This window comes from Bufo gargarizans, chromosome 4 (genome assembly GCF_014858855.1).
Source record: "Bufo gargarizans isolate SCDJY-AF-19 chromosome 4, ASM1485885v1, whole genome shotgun sequence".
Classification (NCBI taxonomy): Eukaryota; Metazoa; Chordata; class Amphibia; order Anura; family Bufonidae; genus Bufo; species Bufo gargarizans.
Genome location: NC_058083.1, coordinates 156,463,192 through 156,481,883, shown reverse-complemented (window position 1 = coordinate 156,481,883; position 18,692 = coordinate 156,463,192). Strand labels below are relative to the sequence as shown.

General features: G+C 41.3%; 1 protein-coding gene across 2 annotated transcripts in view; it reads right to left on the bottom strand.

Annotated features, from left to right (window-relative positions):
- MLF1 (myeloid leukemia factor 1) overlaps positions 1-18,692 on the bottom strand; it is a 45,572-nt gene that overhangs the window by 10,593 nt on the left and 16,287 nt on the right. Inside the window, exons 2-4 of one of the 2 annotated variants that reach the window (XM_044291584.1) lie at positions 14,800-14,956; positions 13,756-13,800; positions 4,498-4,575 (exon numbers count right to left, since the gene is read on the bottom strand). In XM_044291584.1, the coding sequence (XP_044147519.1) occupies positions 4,498-4,575; positions 13,756-13,800; positions 14,800-14,956 (280 nt within the window). The remainder of the gene's footprint in view (positions 1-4,497; positions 4,576-13,755; positions 13,801-14,799; positions 14,957-18,692) is intronic. The other variant, XM_044291585.1, reaches the window with a different exon arrangement.

Below are 18,692 nucleotides of genomic sequence, written 5' to 3'. Positions count from 1 at the left end.
TCACATACACCTCATATGACCTGGACCTACCATACTTTTGTAACAGAAACCCCAGACACCAATATGATATGAAAGTTGCTTCCACTGTAACTGCCTCTGCTTGCTTTATTTTAGGTTTACCTCACAGGACTCCAACTAAGAATAAGCAGTACAGGCTAATTTTACAGCATGCTCATTTACAAGTGGAAGCCTAACCAATATTGGTGAAAAATTTTAATGCTTCTAATTGATTAGTTAAGGGGAAGAATTTAAGGGGTTTCATAAAGTCAACCGCTTTTAAAAAAAGAAGCCACCACCACTGCAGATGAAATAAAGTGTTACATACTGGCCATTCAAATGATGGCTGCCCATGTGATACATGGATGCACCACGCTTGTCCTTGCAAATAGAGGACAACCGATATGTCCTAACAGGGGTTGCTCTAATAGAACAAGAGGGAAATACAGGGAGTAAACACATATTGCTAATCTGCAGACTGCCAGCAAGCTTCTGAAATTTGCAGAAAACGGATTCCATCTCATCCTGTTTCCCACTTTCCTCTGCTGGGGCTGGTCAAAGGTACTGGACAGATAGATGGTGGAGCTTGGCCTGGCACGTCTACATTGCAAGAACAGCTACCTAAGTGCCTGCTTCACATGTTCAAGCATCAATAGAAGGAGGGGGAGATGATCTAAATATACCTAGGATGGTGACCATGACAAGGGGACATCCTCTACGTCAAAAGGAAAAAAGGTTTCTCCATCTACATGGAAGAGGATTCTTTATGGTAAGAGCAGTGAGACTATGGAACTCTTTGCCTGAGGAAGTGGTGATGGTGAGTTCGCTAAAAGAGTTTGAGAGGAGCCTGGATGTATTTCTGTAGTGTAATAACTTGAGATGAGCGAATTGAATCCACCGAAGTGGAATTCGATCCAAATTTCTGAATAAATAAAATTCGCAGTGAAGCCGAATTTCCTCGTGCTTCGTGGTAGCGAATCAATTTGACCTGAAATAGTGTAAAAAACAAAAAAAAATCATACTTACCTCCTCCATTTGCTTGCGACGGGCCGCCGCCACCATACTGATTGATGGTCTTGGCTGAAATCCCGGCGCTATCTTGGGCTGCGCGAAATCAAGCAAGATAGCGGCGGCTGGCCCGTCGCGAGCAAATGGAGGCGGCAAGTTTTATTTTATTGTATTTTTTGTTGTTAATTTTACACTATTTTTACACTCAGATGCCACGATCATGTATGAACGTAGCATCTGAGGGGTACAATGATGGGGAGTGATGCTAACCCAAGATCCTTGTCATTTCACCCGCTACTTACAAAAAAATGCACTTCATAACTAAGCAAATTTTTGGTAAAATTCGGCGAAGCAGCCGAATCGAATTTTCTAAAACTTCACTCATCTCTAGTAATAATATTACAGGTTATAGTTACTAGAATTATGGAAAAGGTTAATTGATCCAGGGAGTTATTCTGATCGCTTGAATGAGATTTGAAAGGATGTTATTTTCCGCCTAAAATAAATAAAATAGGCTTCTACCTCATGAGAGGTCTTTTTTTCAGCCTTGCAAACGACAGGGTGGGCCATTTATATGGATACACCTTAATAAAATGGGAATGGTTGGTGGTATTAACTTCCTGTTTGTGGCACATTAGTATATATGAGGGGGGAAACTTTTCAAGATGGGTGGTGACCATGGCGGACATTTTGAAGTCGGACATTTTGAATCCAACTTTTGTTTTTTCAATAGGAAGAGGGTCATGTGACACATCAAACTTATTGGGAATTTCACAAGAAAAACAATGGTGTGCTTGGTTTTAACGTAACTTTATTCTTTCATGAGTTATTTACAAGTTTCTGACCACTTATAAAATGTGTTCAATGTGCTGCCCATTGTGTTGGATTGTCAATGCAACCCTCTTCTCCCACTCTTCACACACTGATAGCAACACCGCTGGAGAAATGCTAGCACAGGCTTCCAGTATCCGTAGTTTCAGGTGCTGCACATCTCGTTGTTTTTCTTGTGAAATTCCCAATAGGTTTGATGTGTCACATGACCCTCTTCCTATTGAAAAAACTAAAGTTGGATTCAAAATGGCCAACTTCAAAATGGCCGCCATGGTCACCACCCATCTTGAAAAGTTTCCCCCCTCACATATACTAATGTGCCTCAAACAGGAAGTTAATATCACCAACTATTCCCATTTTATTAAGGTGTATCCATATAAATGGCCCACCCTGTATTTTACTATGAAACCCAAAATATATGTAAAGATTGTGATGTCTTTACCCAAATTGTGATATGTGACAAAAAAGATGGTAAGGATGTGACAGTAAGTAACTGGTAGTAAGTTCTGTCTTATTTTTACCTTTAGTTTTCCTTTACTTCTGCATACTGGATATGTGGGTTAATGAGATGGTGATTGACATTGCCTAATATTTTGTAATCTGTGGGAGGCTCCTCAATTTAAATTAACCTAGATACTCTGATTATAGAGACATTCTCCTAGCAACAAGCCAAATATTTACTGCTGTTGAGACAACACATATAGTTAGAACCATGTGCATTACAATTGTCACGTTTTTCCACTTCCCACAGTTTTTTTAATTAACACCAATTTTGAAATCATAGTCGTCACCAAGCTTTTAAAAGTGCAGGAGCATAAAGTACAGGAGTACCATAGTGCAAAAAAGGCCTTTCACTCCACCAGACTATCCAAACCTAGGATAGGAGCGTTTTATGTGCTTGCTCACCATCCCCTTTCCATCCTTTGTAGTAGAGGAAAGACATTAGGGGGCCTTTCCTATCCAGAAATACGCCTATATTGGGCGTATTTCTGGTGCAGATTATTTGCACTGCACTCTGCAACTTTTCCCCGCCAACTCTAAAAAAGTGGACGGGGAAGGGGACAGGCCTGTTTTAGGCATAGAAAATGGTCTAAATGTAAGCCAGCAAGGAAGCTGTCTTTAGATATTTAGACTGGCACTGACGTTTTGTAGAGCCCGGTGTCTCTTTTTAACTTTGGCGGATCTACCGCCAGCTATAGAGGTTATTAAGACCGGCATCCAAAATGCCAGTCTCAATAAATGACCCCGATTGTGTCTATCAGGCTGATTCTTCCATTGTCACATCATCGGCAACCAAAAACACCAATTTATCACTTTGGTGACAGAGCAAAAAGGAAGCAAAAATTATCACATCATCAATGGAATTCTATTTAATTAGAATTAAAGGGGTTCTCGGGAATTAATAAAATAAAATTACTGAAAATACTTAAATATTACTTTATTATAAATATATTCCCAAATACCTTTTATTAATATAATGGCTTGTTTTGTCTAGGGAGCAATCATCAGGGGAAATGGACAAGTTACTTCAGAATTCTGAGCGAAAGAGCTGCCTCAGCCTCCGCTCTGCTCATCAGGGATTATGATCCTAAAAACAGTTGATGGGATCTTTAGTAGTGTTGGGCGAGCATGCTAAGCCAAACACCAGTTCGGCTTGAGCATCGCTATGCTCGGCATATCGCGGTGTTCAGCCGAATATCGCGCGTGCTCAAGCGTGATGCTCGAATCAATGTAATTAAATCTAATTTTGCCTCTACTTCTGAAAAGTTTCTGGTGGGATACAAACTCACAACCTTCTACATTACAGCAAAGAATGTTAACAACTACATTATACAGCTGCACTGCCAGTTACTTTAAAAAAATAAAAAAATAAAAAAGAGACTTCTGCTGTTACTAGTAGTAAGTATTCCTATACAGCAGAAGTCTCATATTATAATTTTTTTTAAGTAACTGTCCTTGCAGCTGTATAGTGTAGTGGTTAACATTCTGGGCTGTAATGTAGAAGGTTGTGAGTTCGAATCCTGTCAGATACTTTTCAGAAATAGATGCTAAATTAAATTTTGATATTTTATATTTTTTTAGCAATTGTAAAAAATGTGTAATTAATTTTCCCTAAAATGGCGGTATAAAAATAATTCATACTTACCTTATCCACTTGTGTGTCAACCAGTGTGATGATGTCATCACGCACCGCGCAAGTTTTTTTGCTGGATCTTCAAGCAAGATGGCTGAAATTGGCTATTTGCGATCAAATGGATAAGGTGAGTATTTTTATTTATTTTAACAGATTAACCCCTGGCAGCCCTCAAAGGTCATCTCAGATGCCGCGATCAGCAATGAACGCTGCATCTGAGGGTTTCAATGACAGGGGAAGATCCAACCACCGCTCCCCATTATTGCGTCCGTTACTCACAAAGAAATGTGCTTTGTGATGAAGTAATTCTTCACAAAGCAAATTTTGGGGTGAAATTCAGCGAAGCAGCCGAATCGAAGTTTTGAGAACTTCGCTCATCTCTAATTATTAAAGTTATTTGGGGATATATTTATAATAAAGTAATATTTAAGTATTTTCAGTCACTTTATTAATTCCTGGAGAAAGCCTTTAAATATTAACAAGCATCATCATTAATATTCTGCTGAAACATAAATGATATCACTTACAAACTGTTTGTGTATGTCTACCATTCTGTTCCTCATGTTTGCCATCATGTTATCAAAGGGGTGAAACCCATCAGGGACCTACAATAGCACATAAAAAAACATTAGGTTCACCATGTTAATAATCGAATACCGTAAGTGTGTTTTTTGGCAATAATCTCAAAAGTGAAAAAATGAATGAAATATAGTAAGTAAACGCGTTTGCAACCAGTGCAATAATAATTTATAGAACTGCATGCACAAAACTTAATAGCAAGTCAATGCACTTACCTATAACATAAAGCTAAACAATGCCTATCTGATTTGAGCATCGTAAAGAGTTACTCTACTTTCACACAACTTTACATAAATCAATAGTACAAAAGTACAAAATGGACGCAGGAAACCAGTTTAAAAGATGAACATATGACGCATTTCGGAGGTGGGCCACCTCTTTCCTCAGACAAGACATGGCATGGAGGCAATTTATACACAATTCTAGAAAGTAAGTGCTAAAACCAGAAATGGAACTTCAGAAAAAATCCTCAATGTTGCACCCATTCAGTAGCTTGGTTTAACCCCTCAGGAAGCAGGGTACGGCATACGGAAGATCCAGTATGCCTCCCTGTTTACAATACGGGCAAATTTTTTTTTTACCTGCGTAGGTATCTGTTCAAGAATCAAAAGTTTTAAAAGAGAGGAGTCTCTATTATGAGCTAAAAAAAATGCCGGGACACACTATGGTTACACCTTTCTAAACTGATGTTGGCCGGTGCCCATTCAGCTTTTACTTCGTGGGCTGACTAGTGCGACCGATGTACTGCAAGCTGCAATGACAGGTGAGAACATAGATTACAAAAGTAGAAGAACAACTAAAAAAACTTAGAAAACATTCATCAGTCACTGCAGATCTAAAAGATGTGGATCCAAGGCCTATACTATTAAAACAAAGGCAATTAGTGATACCACACCTAAAACAGCCGGGTTCAGAAACTGCATGGTGTGAACTAGGCTCTGACGGCATAGGCTCTAAACAACTAGGGGCCAGAATGTTTTTTAAAGGTTGACTGAGTCAGAGAAAAAGCATTTTCCAGAACTGATACAAACAAATGTATTAATTATCAGACACAGTGAAATGGTTGCGTGTATGTAACTTTATTATGACACTTTGGGACAGATTTACTAATACTTTCTTACAGTAAGACGGTGTAAACCTAGAAAGACAGTCTTATCACAGTGGCTGATGCTGGAATATAAATCCATCTATAGATGGTCTACTCTAGTCTAAGCTTTTGCGACCCATTCATTAGCTTAGTTTTACTCCAAAGTGTTGGTGCATGTTTTGGCACACCAAAATGCATTTAAGGCATGGCCACTTTCCTTCCCACTAAGCCACACCACTTTGTTAGACAGGCGTAGAAAGGTTAGAAAAGTGAACACTTGATAAATTTGTAACCCCTTCCCGACCACCCTAATTTACGTGGGGAGGTCGGGCAGGGGTTACAAGAAGACTATGACTTAATTGTGTTTAAACATGTTACATTACGTGTTGATAATCCCATAATAATGCTCATGAACTTCAAGAGTAGCTACAGTGCTTTGTAGCCTAAATGAGTGATTTTGTTGCATAAAGTACTTCCCAGTGAATGACTTTTATATGACTATCGTTGAACAATCTTGCATGTTAGGACATAGTTTCGCCCAGTCATCTCTTTTTAACCATGCATCTAGAAATCGTTTATGTAGATCATACATACTATAAGGAATCTCTCCCCATGCCACCCACTGATAAACCAGGCACAATGTCTTGGAGGACAAGCTCAGCTGAATGTAAAGATACCTTTTACTTAGAGATCTGTTGCTTCATTCTGGAGAAAAAGTACTTTTCATTAATATGTAAATGAACAGTTAAATGTCCAGAGGGTGGGCCCAAGCTACTCTGTGCACCCCTGCTCCAGCTACTCCCTCTGTCAGACCATCCCCACTCCTTGTTGATGGACAGGGCCAGTTGAGTTGACTATGCAGGAACCTGGCCCTGTCCATCAAGAATTAGTCAGAGGACCTGGCAGGAGGGGAAAAGAGAAAGCAGGAAGAGTCCGAAGAGTGACTTGGGCCCGTCTCTGGTGCACTTAACTGATCATTTACAAACCGGATTCCCAAAAAGTTGGGACACTATACAAATTGTGAATAAAAACTGAATGCAATGATGTGGAGATGGCAAATGTCAATATTTTATTTGTAATAGAACGTACAGTCATGTGAAAAAATTAGGACACCCTTTGAAAGCATGTGGTTTTTTGTAACATTTTTAATAAAAGGTTATTTCATCTCCGTTTCAACAATACAGAGAGATTAAAGTAATGCGACTAAACAAAGAAAACTGAAGAAAAGTCTTTTCAAGATCTTCTGTAAATGTCATTCTACAAAAATGCCTATTCTAACTGAGGAAAAAGATAGGACACCCTTGCCCCTAATAGCGAGTGTTACCTCCTTTGGCTGAAATAACTGCAGTGAGACGGTTCTTGTAGCCATCTACCAGTCTTCGACATCGGTCTGAGGAAATTTTACCCCACTCCTCAATGCAGAACTTTTTCAGCTGTGAGATGTTTGAGGGGTTTCTTGCACGTACAGCCCTTTTCAAGTCACCCCACAGCATCTCAATGGGATTCAAATCTGGACTTTGACTTGGCCATTCCAGGACTCTCCATTTCTTCTTTTTCAGCCAATCTTTGGTTGATTTACTAGTATGTTTTGGGTCATTGTCATGTTGCATGGTCCAGTTCCGCTTCAGCTTTAATTTTCTAACTGGTGGTCTCACATGTTCTTCAAGCACCTTCTGATACACAGTAGAATTCATCGTGGATTCTATGATGGTGAGCTGACCAGGTCCTGCTGCAGCAAAGCAGCCCCAAACCATGACACTTCCACCTCCATGCTTCACAGTTGGTATGAGGTTCTTTTCTTGGAATGCTGTGTTTGGTTTACGCCAAACATGTCCTCTGCTGTTGTGTCCAAATAATTCAATTTTGGACTCATCTGTCCAAAGAACATTATTCCAGAAGTCCTGGTCTTTGTCAACTTTATCTCTGGCAAATGTCAGTCTGGCCTCGATGTTTCTCTTGGAAAGCAAAGGTTTCCTCCTTGCACACCTCCCATGCAAGTTAAACTTGTACAGTCTCTTTCTGATTGTAGAGGCATGTACTTCTACATCAACAGTAGCCAGAGCCTGCTGTAGTTCTCGAGATGACACTTTAGGGTTTTTGGAGACCTCTTTTAGCATCTTGCGGTCTGCTCTTGGGGTGAACTTGCTGGGGCGACCAGTCCTGGGCATGTTGGCAGTTGTTTTGAAAGCCCTCCACTTGTAGACTATCTTCCGGACAGTGGAATGGCTGATTTCAAAATCTTTTGAGATCTTTTTAAATCCCTTCCCAGACTCATAGGCTGCTACAATCTTTTTTCTGAAGTCCTCTGACAGCTCTTTTGCTCTCACCATGGTGCTCACTCTCACTTCAACAGTCAGGAGCACACCAAACTAAATGTCTGAGGTTTAAATAGGGCAAGCCTCATTCAACATGCAGAGTAACGATCTACTAATTATGTGCACCTGGTGTGATATACCTGTGTGAGATCTGAGCCAATTTAAGAGGGAATACATGTGAGGGTGTCCTATCTTTTTCCTCAGTTAGAATAGGCATTTTTGTAGAATGACATTTACAGAAGATCTTGAAAAGACTTTTCTTCAGTTTTCTTTGTTTAGTTGGATTACTTTAATCTCTCTGTATTGTTGAAACGGAGATGAAATAACCTTTTATTAAAAATGTTACAAAAAACCACATGCTTTCAAAGGGTGTCCTAATTTTTTCACATGACTGTAGATGACAGATCAAACGTTTAATCCGAGTAAATGTATCATTTTAAATGAAAAATACGTTGATTCAAAATTTCACTGTGTCAACAAATCCCAAAAAAGTTGGGACAAGTAGCAATAAGAGGCTGGAAAAAGTCAATTTGAGCATAACGAAGAGCTGGAAGACCAATTAACACTAATTAGGTCAATGGGCAACATGATTGGGTATAAAAAGAGCTTCTCAGAGTGGCAGTGTCTCTCAGAAGCCAAGATGGGTAGAGGATCACCAATTCCCACAATGTTGCGCAGAAAGATAGTGGAGCAATATCAGAAAGGTGTTACCCAGCGAAAAATTGCAAAGACTTTGCATCTATCATCATCAACTGTGCATAACATCATCCGAAGATTCAGAGAATCTGGAACAATCTCTGTGCGTAAGGGTCAAGGCCGTAAAACCATACTGGATGCCCGTGATCTCTGGGCCCTTAAACGACACTGCTCCACAAACAGGAATGCTACTGTAAAGGAAATCACAGAATGGGCTCAGGAATACTTCCAGAAACCATTGCCACACAGTGGTGAAAATGGCCTTGTCCCAACTTTTTGGGGATTTGTTGACACCATGAAATTCTGATTCAACATATTTTTCCCTTAAAATGGTACATTTTCTCAGTTTAAACTTTTGTTCTGTGATTTATGTTCTATTCTGAATAAAATATTAGAAGTTGGCACCTCCACATCATTGCATTCAGTATTTATTCACGATTTGTATAGTGTCCCAACTTTTTTGGAATCCGGTTTGTACATTAAAACAGTGGGCCACCACGTGAAAGGTCTCATTATATTCGACTGCGCTAGTCCTACAAGGCATTCTGTCTCACAGTGAACTTCCTGGTGACAGACTCCCTTTAAGATTGCCTGACACACATTTAAAGGCCAAATGAAGGCCATACCGTATGCTAATAATCATAATCTGAAGACCAGTCATATTTCTCTTACGTCATAACTACAAGCCATGTTTCTAGGAGTATGGCTTAAGACATTTATGATATGAGCAGAGCAGACTAGAGAATGAAGGGCAGGAGCTGTTACTGTAACGTCATGCCTCATCACAACAATTTTACGACAAATAAACTTGCAAATACTGTCCTGTCAGCTTGGTTTGGCCAAACTAGTCCTAATGCAGGTCACAGACATTAGAGAGCCTTTGGTCAAACAAGAGTGAATGAATTCTTTAATAGGGTTATACGCTTTTTATATTGATGACCTATCCTCACGCTAGGTCATCAATATCAGATCAGCGGGCCCCCCTCAAACAGTGTAATGTCTATAAGGTACTATACAGTCCAATATCAGATCAGCGGGCCCCCCTCAAACAGTGTAATGTCTATAAGGTACTATACAGTCCCACAAATAGTGCTTTTGTGTGAAACATGGATGCAACGGGTTGGAATTTTACATTCATGTCCTTTATATCCTGTGAGACAAGCGGTGCCACAGGTATCTAGCAGGAACATGTTCTCTCTATTAAAGGGGTTATCCGCCTTTTTTATATTGATGACCTACAAGCATTTTCGCCGACTCAAAGTTGAGGAAAGCAGGAAAGCATGGATGCGGGAGCCCTCTAGAGCGCTGCTTCTCTGCAAACGGCTGATTGCCCCAATCAGCCGTTTGCAGAGAAGCAGCGCTCCAGAGGGCTCCCGCATCCATGCTTTCCTCAACTTTGAGTCGGCAAAAATGCTCGTAGGTCATCAATATAAAAAAGGCGGATAACCCCTTTAATAGAGAGAACATGTTCCTGCTAGATACCTGTGGCACCGCTTGTCTCACAGGATATAAAGGACATGAATGTAAAATTCCAACCCGTTGCATCCATGTTTCACACAAAAGCACTATTTGTGGGACTGTATAGTACCTTATAGACATTACACTGTTTGAGGATGTCAACTACAACTTATATATAAAGCAGCTCAAGGGTAACCAGCCCTGTAAACCATGAGATACCAGTCATGTGAGGAAGGAGCTGCCCTCAAGCCACTGCCTGACAGCTTCCTCCCTATGCACAGTAAGGCCTCATCCACACGACTGTTGTGTGTTTTGCGGTCCGCAAATTGCGGATTCGCAAAACACGGATGGCGTCTGCGTGCGTTCCGCAATATGCGGAACAGCACAGACAGCCATTGATATAACTGCCTATTCTTGTCCACAAAACGGACAAGAATAGGACAGGTTATATTTTTTTTGTGGACCACGGAACGGAGCAACGGATGCGGACAGCACACGGAATGCTGTCCGCATCTTATGCGGCCCCATTGAAGTGAAAACTGCGGCTCGGATGCGGACCAAAACAACTGTCGTGTGCATGAGGCCTATTAGGGAGAAGGCTGCAGATCAGGTGGAGCCTGCACATCACCGCCAGCTTCTTCCTCACAGCACTGGTTTCATGTGACAACAATTGAATTGTGAGCTGCTCCAGAATACAATTTTACAATGGAAAAAAAAAAGGCTTGGGTAAAATCTGCGTGTTTGACAGTCCTGTCAACAGTGCTCAAAGATGGCAGCCTAATGTTGCGTCAAAGTCATATGTGGAAGCTGATATATATTAACTAGTCACACTTGCGGGACATGGAGTAAATGAAAAGGATACCTTGCATTTATTTGTATTTCTTTCCCTCACTTATATGGCGCTGACATATTCTGCAGCGCTTTACAGACATTAGCATCCCTTGCTGTCTGACTGTCATCCTTGGCACATCGGACACATATAACTGAAGTATGGCAGGCAGTACTGGAGGGACACCTGACACCAATGAGAAAATAGGTTGGGAGAATTTTCCTTAATTAACATAGGTGGTGACACTTCTAGGGTTGCATTCCAGATTTGTATGTTTTTAAATATCTAATTGGTTTATGGATGGTCATTTATGGGAAACTCGGTGATCAGTTGAGGAACAAATATATTCCTCCCATGTGTGATACAGCTGCATTTAATATTAAGACATACGGGTAGGTAAAAAATAGACTGTCAACCATCTGCAAGCTTGTAGACCACCACAGACACAAAAGAGAAAGTCAGTACAATTTCTCTATACTGACAATGTCATGCTTTGCGCACACTATCAAAACACACTCACCATACGAGAAGGTCTAGAAATTTCCAGATGTCGGAAAATAAATGTCGATTGGTCAGCCTTTCTGCAGATAGCGTGCTCCAATACAAGAGCTCCTCTATACTATATCTAGTGCAGCAACAGTCTAATAGTAAGGGTTCATTTACATGACAGTAAGTGTTTTACGGATCCGCAAAACACAGGTACCAGCAGCCCTATGAGAGATTGTGGACAAAAATAGGACATGCTCTATCTTTTATTTTTGCGGGGCCGCAAACTGGAACACCGTATGCTGTACGCATCTTTTGTGGCCCCCTTGAAATGAATAGGTCCGCATCCATTCCGCAAAATTGCGGAATGGATGCAGACGCAGAAATACAATCGTATACAGACGCAGAAATACAATCGTACAATTATTTCTTATTCTCATTGTTCTGTATTCTTTTATATCCACACGCTATATATTTGTATATTTGTAGGTAGGTGTTGCAAAACTAAGATGATTTCAGGGAATAACTTATAATAAGTGAGCACCCTAATTGCAAGGTAAGCCATGGGGGATTTACTGAGAAGTTCACACAGCAAGTCTGCAGCAAATGCCATCATAATACACGTGGACGGGTTTTTGAAAACACCATCCATACGTAACTGAAAAATTCTGCATTGAAAAACGAGCAAACCGGCAGCATGCTCATTATGGATCTCACCGTTTCAATGTATAGGGGTGGAATCTGCATATACAGATTTTGCAGTGATATTACTCTAAATTTGCAGCAAGATCTGGAAAAAATCTGCTGAGTGTAGCCTTACCCTAATATATCATAAAGTATACATGTAAATGAAAGTGATGTAAAAAAAAAAAAAAAAAAAAAAAAAAAAAAACACTACAAAGTGTTTGCATTCAGAGTACAGCGAGGCAGAGCAGCCCACCATCATGGTGATATGGAGGAAAAGACAACATCTAGGTAAAGCCAGGCTTGATACATATACCCAATTTTAGGTACATTAAATGCCGAAATATAATATTCTATAGCAAGCAATCATACATGCAGTGTTACAGGGCAGGGGGCGTGCACCAACTGTACCAACTAACTGGTCTGACTTTGTGCTAACTCTAAGGCCCCTTTCACACGAGCAAGTTTTCCACGCGGGTGCAATGCGTGACATGAACGCATAGCACCTGCACTGAATCCGGACCCATTCATTTCAATGGGTCTGTGTAAATGAGTGTTGTAATTCACGCAGCATGTTCTATATTCTGCGTTTTTCATGCAGCCCTGGCCCCATAGAAGTGAATGGGGCTTCACTGAAAAACGCATTGCATCCGTAAGCAAGTCCGGATGCGATGCGTTTTTCACTGATGATTGCAAAGAGATGTTGTTCGTAAACCTTCCGTTTTTTAACACGCACTTGAAAAACGCATCAAAGCGCATTGCACCTGCACGGAAAAAACTGAACAACTGAACGCAATCGCAGACAAAACTGACTGAACTTGCTTGCAAAATGGTGCAAGTTTCACTGTACACACCCTGAACGCGTCCGGACCTAATCCGTCACACTCGTGTGAAAGGGGCCTAAGGGCATTATCCTGGCAGCCCCCTGGTTTTCACTCTTTAACCCCCTATACAGGGTTCTGGTCTTTGCTACAGGGGAGCCATCAGGCCAAAATCTCTTTAGATAGTCCCGGTGTAGTTAGCGGCTGACCCACAGGGTCAGAAACATGGATGCACAGCACCAAGGGGTCAGGCAATATACATAGTCCAATAACAGGCTGAAGTCAGGGCAACAATTCAGAGAAAAAGGTCCGAGGTCAGGGCAGATGGCAATGGGGCAATACAGGAAACAGGCTTAGGTCAGGGCAGGCAGCTAGGAGTCAGTTATCAGGCTGGAGTTTGGTACACTGATAGTCAGACAGAGAATAACACTATTGCTGGTAACTAGAGACTAGTGAGACCAGCTATTGGCTGTGGAACGTTTGGATGGTTTGGAGGTGCATGCACTGGCCTAATAAGAGGCAGAGGGTGCGCCCTATCATGACAAGACACGCAGGCCGTGGCTTGCAGAGGAGGTTGTCAGCCTGAGCCAGCACTGCAGGAACAGGAATAGTGCGGCACCCATGCCAGCAGGAGGAACCTGGCAGCGATGGACACGGTTTACAATGATGTTCATTTACTCAAAATACAAAGTTCATTTTCAGATTATGATGACGGCTACTAATGAAAAAGCAAATTAGTATCTAATACTGCAAATTCAAGCCCATTGTTAGAGAAAAAGTCCATGCCTTCAAACAGGATCACAAATCAGAGCCAGAGATAGATTACTGACCATACTAGAAAAGGGAGCACTGGGCATATGACACAGACTTGAGGCCTGAAAGAAAAGTAGTTGTTATGATGAGACATTTACCCCATAACGTACTTTAAATTAGATGTAACTTTATATACACAGGTCTGTATAATGATACGAGCACTCTTGGACATGGTGTGAAGATGACATCGGGTGGTGGAATGATTTCAGCATGTAAAGTCATCGTATTACTGGGTGCATAACACACTGCTGTATAGAAAAGCTTAGAATTCTAAGATTTTATAAGTTTACTTATTTTGGGCTCTTTTGGGTAACTGCATAAAATAATGGCTAAATATAAAAGAAAAGTTTGCCACGTGTATATAAACTGTGATTTAGGGTCCCGCATGACGGGAACATATTTGGCAGCTCTTCCTTCTGACCTGCAGATGACTGCTTTCTCTAAGGCTCATATATTGAGCTGCTGATATCGGAGTTCAGGTTTCAGTGCGTGAGCTTGGCCGGACTCCATCGACCCCTGCGGTGTCTTTATTCTTGGTGTAACGTTCCAGGGGCTTCATACAGTACTGTCTTTGTGATTAACCTCTTGCTTGCCGCACGGTCTTGTCTACCGGCCTTTTTATGATAGAAATCCGTGCAAGTCAAGCAGGGGGCTGGTTTTAGAGAACGGAGTTGACATTCTATATATAGCTGATGGAAGAATGCCAAGCTTGCTTTTATCAGATACACAGCGAGCGGTATAGGAACTGACATCTGTCGCAGGGGCTCAACAGTACTAAACTGGTACATCAGTGCCTGTAAGTGTAATTATGGGACTCACTAGGTAGCTGTGACCGTTAATAGGGCCGTATTACGGAGTGTTACACTATAATAGGAACAGTGCTGCAGGGGAACAGCTGTGGATCATATCATAGGTGAAGAGAAGTTAAAACCCGGGCAGTAACGGCTGGTACTACAGCACCAGCACCTAAGCTAACAATCACTTCTTTGAAATGAATCAGACTATAAAATCTCAGCTGATGACAGCAGTGTGAACTGAGGCATTATTTGGAAAGCACTTACCCTGTGATCTTCTCTCAGAGCCACCTGGGAACCTTGCTGCCCTCTCCGGCCGTGAGATCTGCCATCTGTGATACTGAAGAAGGGATCCCGGCCAAAAGGATCAGAGAAACTTCTCATCATCTGTCTCACATGTTCTTGGTGGGCAGTGAACGGATCCCTATGAAAACAGCAGTATTAGCAGCAGCTGCCATATGCAACCTGCATAATGCATATATAATTGCTGCTTTTTTTATAATGAAATATTAAGAAATCATTTCTACCCACATAGAGATAAAGATCCTAGATGGGACAAACCCAGGCACTCAGCATATACACAGATATAATAAAAAAATGTAAGAAATCAATAAAACAAATAAATAGATGCATAACTTGGCAAAGACAAACACAACCACATGGAGAGTGCACAAAACACGTTGGGACACCAAGTTATAGCATTGGAAGTAATGGAAAAGGTGGGATGGAAAAACAAGTATAAATAAGTACAAAATCAAACCATGATTCACAACATACGTATACCTAATACAGACCCGGCTGGTGGCACCTCCAAGAAACCCCGACACGTTTTTTGCCTCAGCTTCCTCAGGGGGAGCTCCGGGGTCTCTAGGAGGCCACCAGCCGGGTCTATATTAGGTATATGTTGTGAATCAAGTTTTTTTTTTATCTAGGTGGGGGAGCCACATGGTTTAATTTTGTACTTATTTATACTTGTTTTTCCATCCCACCTTTTCCATTACTTCCAATGCTATAACTTGATGTCCCGACGTGTTTTGTGCACTCTCCATGTGGTTGTGTTTGCCTTTGCCAAGTTATGCATCTATTTATTTGTTTTATTGATTTCTTACATTTTTGTATTATATCTGTGTATATGCTGAGTGCCTGGGTTTGTCCAATCTAGGAGCTATTCATTTTTGACATTTGCGTTATATTTGCGTTGTACAACGTATTCCGGTTTTGTGTTTTATTGATCATTGGTATCTCCCACATAGAGATTTGGAAGAAGCAACTAAAGTTATGACAATTATAAGGAAAATAACAGTAATGATACTAAATGCTAAAATACAGGATAAAAGTTAACACAAAAGAAAATGCTGCTGATCTGATCCTAAGAGAAGGTCATCAATATCGAAGTCCCAGGAAACCCCTTAGAAACCTAGGACCACAAGCCAACAGGGCTAACCAATGAGTCGTCTAGTTTTTTTTTGTTGATTGCTCCATTCCCATTAAAACACACAAATGGTGGAAGTCAGTTTGTCGAGCCTAAAGACCAAATGGTACATAAGCAAGCAATCTGGTGCTTCAGAAATAACGAGCATCAACAGTCAGGAAACCCTCAGCCAAGTAGCTCATTCATAACCTATATATTAACATAACATAACCATATATTAAGATACAATATGTAGTCAGCCAGATTGGTATGTGTTCTGATTCTGTGTCCTTCACTAAGGAGATAAATAGGAATTGCCTATTGGTTGCTGCCATGTAGAGCACAATTTGCACAGCAAGCTGAAAAGTGGGACCATCCGTAAAGAGAATGGGCATGTTACAACGATACGGTGCACAATAATACAATCCAGGAAGCCACTTTTTATAGGTCACATCAGGGGTGGGATTCAAATCTCTAATAACAGGTTCCTTGCTCAACGGCAAACACGCGGCGTCACAACACATGTTTACATATACATACAAAATATATATGCAACACATATACACATAAATACACCATATATACAACTAAGGAGCTAAACTATCAGTGGCACCAGAGCACCGAATCGGGACTCAGCCGGTAAAACGGTTCTCCGATCCAGTTATAATTTTAACAACCAGATCTGGAGAACTGTCTGGATCCCATGCCTGGGTCACATATCCCCTGCTTTGTTCTAACTGTATCTGATGCCTGCACAAGATTTATGGTTCTCACATGGCCTAGACTCCTCATGGACACGACCATATAACAGATCTCTGAAGTGTGGATCTGTACTTCTGTGCCCCTAGAATGGCTTCATATTGTACATCTCAGTGCCTTATTTACAAAAAATTTAAATAAAAGGGTTATCTAGTTCCTAAAATAATATAAAATCAGCTGTCAATGCCCTAAAATAACAAAGAAAAAATAATACACACCTCTTCAGTCCCCCACCGATCCAGCGCAGATACTTAAACGGTCTGCCTGGTGTTTGTATACAAGTGGCCACCACATGACTGTTGCAGCCAATCACTGGCCTCAGTGGTGATATGCTGTACTACTGGCATCCCCACTCAGGATGTGCCACTGGATGCTAATCTTATGGTGGCACATCCTGAGGGGTGTACTGTGGACCTGTACGGACTCTGTATGTGCCACTGTATCGTGTCCGACTCTTAGATGGATAGCAAACATATTTGTACTAATAAAGTTTCAAAAAAAGAAAAAAGTGAGAATTAACTTGTTTGGACAACAGATTTGTGATCGAAATCTCAGCACTTGATATATCTGTTCCATAATCCTGAATGGGGGTGTTTTTACAGCATACGTGTGTCGTTTTTAAAAATCTCAATCAGATATGGCGGTCAGATTTTTTCAGAAATGTCTGCAACAAATCTGCAGTGTGTGAACATGGCCTATGACGAATGAGATAAATATCCCTGGAAATCACAGACGCATGAAAATACTAAATAAACATGTGGCGGCTATAAATGATATTACCAAGTTGCTTTTCTCGGACGTGATAATTAAAGAATTGTGACAAATATATTTTTAGCAGGTGCAGACTCCTAGCTCCAAGAACCTGTGACAAATGTGTCCAGACATGAAATCTGGTTTATTTTAAGGAAACTCTATCTAATCTCCAAAAAGGTCTAAATCCTGGCACTTAATGCTCTCATGAAATCACAACTAATTGTGTTCTTCTCACATATAATATTAGGCCTCGGTAATCACAACTGTATAACAGACATACATCGCCTCGTTCCACAGCAACCAATCACAGCGCACCTTTCATTTCTTAACCTGCTATGGAGAAATGGAAGCTGTTCTGTGATTAGTCGCTATGGGCAACAAAGCCAGTTTTGCTTTTAGGCAGTTGTGACAACTGAGGCTTGTTGTACGTTCACTACAGATGTCACCACACGCAGGGCCGGTTTTAGACAAAATGTGGCCCTGGGCGAAATTAAAAGCGGGGTCCCAAATTCTGAAGCACTGTATCACCAGTCACATTTATTCACTTGACGCAAGGGGAGAAGTCACCGCCGTGGTCCATTTGGTTGCAGGCAGCGTTAAAATGGATGATGACACCCGGGGTCTTGAGCAGATGTCAGAGAGCACCGGAGCCGAGAGCCAGTGTCAGGAAGCAGGTAAGGCCCAGTTCACACTTCAGTTAGTTGGTCAGTTATTTCTATCAGTTATTGTGAGCCCAAACCAGTAGTGAAGGCTACTCAGAGATAAGGTATAATGGAAAGATCTGCACCTGTTCTGTGTTTTTGACCCAAACCTGGTTTTGGCTCACAATTATCAATGGAAATAACTGGTGTAAACTCAGCCTAAGGGCTCATGCCGACGGCCGTTGCTCGTCTGCAATATACGGGCACCGACCATGTGCTCACCATATCACGGATGCGGACCCGTTCACTTGAATGGGTTGGCAATCGAAAAGGAGCAGTGTGGAACGGAGGCGCGGAGCATTTTTTTGCATGGATCGCATGGAACGGCCAGCACATGTTTGTGTGCATGAGCCCTAAGTGTGCCTCCCTTAGCAAGTTTGCCCAGGAGACTGGCTTAGCTCTCTTAACCCCTTAGTGACCAGCCTATTTTGGGCCTTACTGACCAAGCATTTTTCTTCCTATTTCATCGTCGAGTTCCAAGAGCTATAACTTTTTTATTTTTCCGTCTTGTTTTTTGCAGGACAAGTTGTAGTTTT